The 5,709-nt window shown below is 33.5% G+C and overlaps 1 protein-coding gene across 1 annotated transcript; it reads left to right on the forward strand.

The window, feature by feature from the left end:
- Positions 1-367: 367 nt before the first annotated feature.
- Positions 368-4,866, forward strand: LOC129745169 (DET1- and DDB1-associated protein 1). The gene is made up of 4 exons (XM_055738083.1): positions 368-552; positions 792-930; positions 4,185-4,246; positions 4,317-4,866. Exons 1-4 carry the CDS (start codon positions 550-552, stop codon positions 4,410-4,412), a joined length of 300 nt encoding a protein of 99 aa, XP_055594058.1. The 5' UTR covers positions 368-549; the 3' UTR covers positions 4,413-4,866.
- Positions 4,867-5,709: the final 843 nt, after the last annotated feature.

Here is a 5,709-nt window from a genome sequence, read left to right on the forward strand (position 1 = left end):
ACTTGAGTCTGTTTTGCACAGTTGTAACAAATTGATTAGAACTGAATTTAAAAAAATTGATGTTTTTTTTCAATACTAATTTTTGAAATTTTAAATTTTATTCTTTCATTGTTTCTTTTCATAACTGACATGTAAAATTTCATGATTCAGTCTGAAGCATATGAAATCTGATTTCTCATTTTATTCGGTTTCCACGATTGTGTATATATTATGACTATCATTTAGAACTCTCATTCATTATCGATTTTTTACTGTGCTATGTGCAATCTTCGGCATTCAGAGAGAAAGCACTTCAGCGGGAGAAGAGAAAAGAGAGCCTTGAAGCGAAGATCACGAAGATGCCAGAGAAATGTCAACATTATTCTTTGTTAACTATTTTGCACTTCAGGTGAGTTCGAAAAATTTCATTGATGGTGGTGCTTTCGCAAGCAGATTTCGTCAACAAAAAAGCACTTTTTAGCTTATAACAGCGGTGAGATTGCAAATTAGCAACAAATCTGGCTTCCAACTGCCAGCTTCTGGACGTTTGCTGATATTTTCTGGATCAAAATGGTAAGTTTTCATTGTTGTTGAGTGTTTACCTCAATCACAACACCCATCACTTTCATGTGGATGGGCACATTCCATTTTGAATTGAAAATGTTCTGCGATCAATTATTTCGATTTCCTGTCTGGGTGGTTGAGGGCAGGAATAAAAAGTTTTGCATTTCAATCAATGCTCAACGACAGCACAGTGATATATTTTTGTTTCGCATTGTTGAAGCACATCTCTTTCTTTTTTCCTGTTCCAGTCGGTCACGGAATTCCTGAAAGACCTGCCATGCCACAATGAGGACAACTTTTCCCTGTTCAACACCGAGAACGGTGTGAAAACTTCCTCAAAGCGACCCTCAGTCTACATCTCTACTGTCGATATTCCCTCGGAACAAGGTTGGTACTTTTTTTTTTGACTTTGTTTAAAATAACCTCTAATTATGCGCTTTGAGTTTACGTGTAACGCGACACAAATAGTAAAATATTCATGCCGAAAAAATAGCAAGAGAGCTTCAATTGTTTGTTAGGCTTGAAAATTCAAATAACTCTTTTCTTATTCCATTCATCCGTAACTTATGTCTCTGTTCAAGTTTAGTTCAAGTAAGCAATTTTTAAACTTCAATTAAAATAAATTTCTACCCTTTTAGTAAATATCCATTTAAAATGTGAGCAGATTTCAACTTCTTGTTTTTCATGAATTTAGCTTTTCACTATAATGCTTCTAATTGCATCGAGACTATTTTAATGTTTTTTACTGAAATATTTATTTTTCCGAACTAATTTACGTTTTGTTTTTTTTTTATTTTGACGAATTTGAATTTTTTTCTGGGATTTTCTTTTGAATGATTCATTCCATACCGATTTCAACTTCTGAAAATCATTCATCCCTTAAAACCGTCTTAAAAAACAAGATTGCAGCTTTTTTATATCTATCTAACTCAAATCGTTGAAATCTTGTACTGAATTACTTGTCTGTTTTGAAATCATTAATTTCAAATTATAACACTTTTTTCATTCGACCTGTTTCATCTGTTTTTCGCCACATATAATCTTAAATAAATTTCAAAAATCGATCCAGTTAGCTAGGCAAACAGAGTTAAAATGTTATAAAAAAAATACTAAAAAAATTGTTCATGCGCGAAGATAATCGATTTTCTCTGAATTTTAATGAGAGTTTACTTATTTTCGGCTATTTTGGTGTAAAATAGTCTGTTGATAGTTTTATTTGAGTTGAATCTTGCTTAGAGTATTTCGCACAAATTGAATTTAATGACTCATGAATTTTCAATGTAAAATTTCTTTAGGTGTTTTTTATCATATCGTACCTTAAACAAATGCTTTCAAAATAACCTGCCACCCTTGCCAGAAATAAACTTGCGATCTTGAGTTTTCTAAGCTATCAGGAATCGAATTTTAATGTTTTACGTCATATTTGTGATCTCAATCAATATTTTGATTGGAATTTATTATCTCGATTTTAAATTTTTAACAAAAAAGTAACAATTTCATTTTTCATTTACTCCATAGTTAAAGTTCTGGTTCTGAATGTTGAACTCTGAATCTTTGTCTATGAGTGAATTATCTATGAGTGAATTTTCAACAAATTGGCATCATAAAAAGGATATTATATCAGGATTTTCTTATTCGAATATCTAATTTTTTTTCACTCAGAATTTATGGATCAATTCAAAATTTTTAATCCTGAATCGAAATTAAGAAGCTGTGTCAGGTTTTGAATTTTCATGTTTCGATCGCTTGCACAAAGCTACAAAATTCAAATTTTTCCTAAGTTGTGAGAATTTTAGGCGAATGTTGACTAATTTTCGCACTGAATTCCTTATTTTTCTTTCACCGTGGGCGTGATTGAGTGCTCATTTATATCACTTTGATATAAATGGGTATACCTTGACGTATAGCAACATTAAATATAGAATAGTGAGAGTATCACAGTTCAGTGTTGCTATAGGCATCAACGGATCACTTCCGACCATAAGTGAAACGGAACCCCTAGATGTCGGATGTCGGTCCCACGGCTTTAAACTAAAGCTCAATCACATGGTCAATCTGGTCCGATCAGAAATGATTGTTTGACCTTTTATTGTCATTTTAATGTTCTTTTCTATTTTTCTTAATGTTCTTTTCTATTTTTCAGATCATTCGGAGGTGGAGTTTTTTTTTCTCTCTCTCTCTTCAGATATATTCAAATAGTTGGAAAGTTAGAAAGGAGTAGGTTAACATATTCAAATACCATATTCCTCCCCAATGCTCCAGTGGATGTGTATTTGCGGTTTATGAATTACGATGGCTTATTCTTAAATCTAGCTTTTTTCAATCACTGGGGGCTAATTGGATGGAAATGATATTTTGTGGTTTAAGGTTTGTGAAACGGATCTGTCACCTGAGTTGTTTTGATAGTATTATAGTTTAAAGCAAACAGTCTTGGCAATTTTTAAATCTCATTCAAAAGTAGGCATTCAACTATGTGAGGCAGGTAGTGTAGGGCAATGCTCAAATGGTAAGATAGGCTCTTATATCCATATTTTGGTGAATTCGCATGATTGTGATGATGTTGTGATAGGAATAAGGTAGCTTACTTCTACTATTAATTTGAGCTAGAATTTTTATTAGTTTGAAATAGGCTTGCTTCAAAAAGCAAACAGGCTCTCACATCCATATTTTGGTAAAATAGTATGGTTCTATGATATGACAGGAATAATGTAGCTTACTTCTACTATTAATTTGATATCGGTTTATTATGAGTTTAAGCTAGGCTTCTTCTTAGATATTGATAGATGATATGAGCTAAAACTCTTTTTTTTTCTCTTTTTTTTCTCTTTTCTTTTATTTCTGTTTTCTTTTCATGTATCGTGGCATGTACTACCGAGAAATCATTTGGTCCAATGATGACGTTGAGCGAACCTTCAAGACATCTCCTAACATCATGGGACCCAGACGTTGGCTTTCGCATGACATGGTTGCCAGCCCAAGGATCTAACCATAAATCAACTGCTGAAGATGGTGTCCTGTAACTTGGTGAGATCCTTCCTTTTTATTTTTAATATTTTCAATGCGCTTATAAACCGTAGTATGTAGATGCTTGGGGAGTATGTAGAGGCCAGTCTCGAACCCACCCTTGTCCTTCCTCCAACTGGTATCGGGAGGGGTTGGTTTATTATCTTGTACTGCATTTTATCCATATTCCATGGATATAATGAAGTGCTTGATGGTTTAACCAACGTCTCAAGATCGCTTACTATTCTACGCTGCCTTCTCTAAACTTTAAATTTTCTTCTCCAAACTATTCTAATTTTCATTTCCAGCGTCAGCTCCCCGAGCTATTTAAACGCCATAAAAAAAAAAAAAAAAAAAAAATGTTGACTAATTTTCGCACTGAATTCCTTATTTTTCTTTCTATCAGCTTTTATTTAATCAAGGGTTAACTTTTCACAAAAGATTAAAATTTGTTTTCTAAAGCAGAATAGGATTCTTTATTCTTACGGTCATGCAACACATATTTTTCTTTGGGCCATGAATGACGTTTCAAATGTTACTTTTATCATATGTAAGCTACACATTGTTTATTTATAATTCTCTCGATATAAAACACTTTAGTTAGTATGTTAACATTCGTTTTTAAATTTATATTTCAGTGATAGTAACCGAAAAGAAGAACATTTTGCTACGCTACCTGCATCTACAATGGGATAAAAAGGTAAAATTTAAACTAAAATAACATTTCAGACGAAAAATTAACTTTCACTCTCAATTTAATTCCCAACCAGAACGCGCCCAAAAAGCGAGAGCACGGAACCGACGCCTCCAACGACACCCTCAGGAAAAGACCCCGGCTGGAAAACCGTGAAAACAATAACACATAAGTTCTCTCCCAGTTCCGCAGCCACTAGCCGTCGCTTTTATTCGCAAATTTCTAATACTTTTTTTCTCTTGAACATATAAACACGACAAATTTCAAATAAGTACCCATCTTTGGTCTTCTGCTCTTCTCGAGAAACGCACCGAAGGGATTCCACCTGTGGGGCTCCGTATGAAAGCATAACAGAAGCTACGTTTGAGTTAGTTTGAATCAAATTCAATATTTTATCAGAACAACGGTTAACGGGAACCAACTTCTTTTTCCAAGTACCATCATTACTCATCTGTCATTAAAATATTCACTCAGAATGAACGGTTGGTTTACGGAAAATATTGACCCAAATTTAGTATAACTTATAATTCTTGTTTCAAATTTTAGAATTTTACTTTCCACTTTCTGTTGCAGCCTCAGTGATATCAGCTCGATTACATTAATTGAAATAAATATCATATAAAGAATTCTATGATGTATTTTGAAATGATATCACAAGCCAAATGAATACCAACCATCAAATTCTAAATCTCTGTGTTCTAAATGAGAGTTGCATCCTCCGAAAAAAAAACCCTATTATAAGATGAATAAACAAGAGAGATGGACAGGAATCAATCATCATGAAGAGGTAAGTTTTCTGTTTTGTAACACAAATTAGCCACGTGACGTAACTCACCAATTTGAACCTCCTATCCTCAACTTCGGACGCGCTTCAGTTAAGAAATGTCTTTCAGTTGTGCTTCGATTTATTCTTGGAGCACTTCGAACTAAAATTTTTGGTTGAAGCACTTACAGTAGTCAGGACTGTATAGTAAAATTTGACAATGTACGTCATGTGACTCGAAGAATAATGCCCATTCAGCCCTTGGTTTGAATTAGAGAATTGTCCCATGTGAAAAAATGAGCAAACGAGAAAAACGTGATTGAAATTTAGCTATATTTCAAACTTTTCTATCAAACTAAAAATTCATCGACAAATTTTTCGTAGTGAACAGTTCAAGTGTATCATTGTACAATGTTTCCTCCCAAAAAACTTAAATTTCCTACAACAAACGGAAAAGCCAAAAATGCTTCAGCTGCACTTCTTCTAATATTTTAAAAGCTCGTTTTCTCAAAAAAAAAAAAAAATCAAGCTAAACCGTAATTTGAGAAATACGTTCCTTTCGTTAGGCACATGGCGATCGAGCCATCTAATAATCTCTTCGGTACTTCTTCTCCGATAAAGTTGATTGGTGAGGGATTTCGTGTGAGTTCAGAACAAAGTATACTTGTTTGTGTTTTTATTCGAAAGTAAACACTAAAAGAGACCA

Source organism: Uranotaenia lowii, chromosome 2 (assembly GCF_029784155.1).
Source record: "Uranotaenia lowii strain MFRU-FL chromosome 2, ASM2978415v1, whole genome shotgun sequence".
NCBI lineage: Eukaryota > Metazoa > Arthropoda > Insecta > Diptera > Culicidae > Uranotaenia > Uranotaenia lowii.

Coding starts and splice junctions, on each gene's coding strand:
- LOC129745169 (XM_055738083.1), top strand. Junction 931..4,184: donor CGATATTCCCTCGGAACAAG/GTTGGTACTTTT, acceptor TTTATATTTCAG/TGATAGTAACCGAAAAGAAG. Junction 4,247..4,316: donor ATCTACAATGGGATAAAAAG/GTAAAATTTAAA, acceptor ATTCCCAACCAG/AACGCGCCCAAAAAGCGAGA.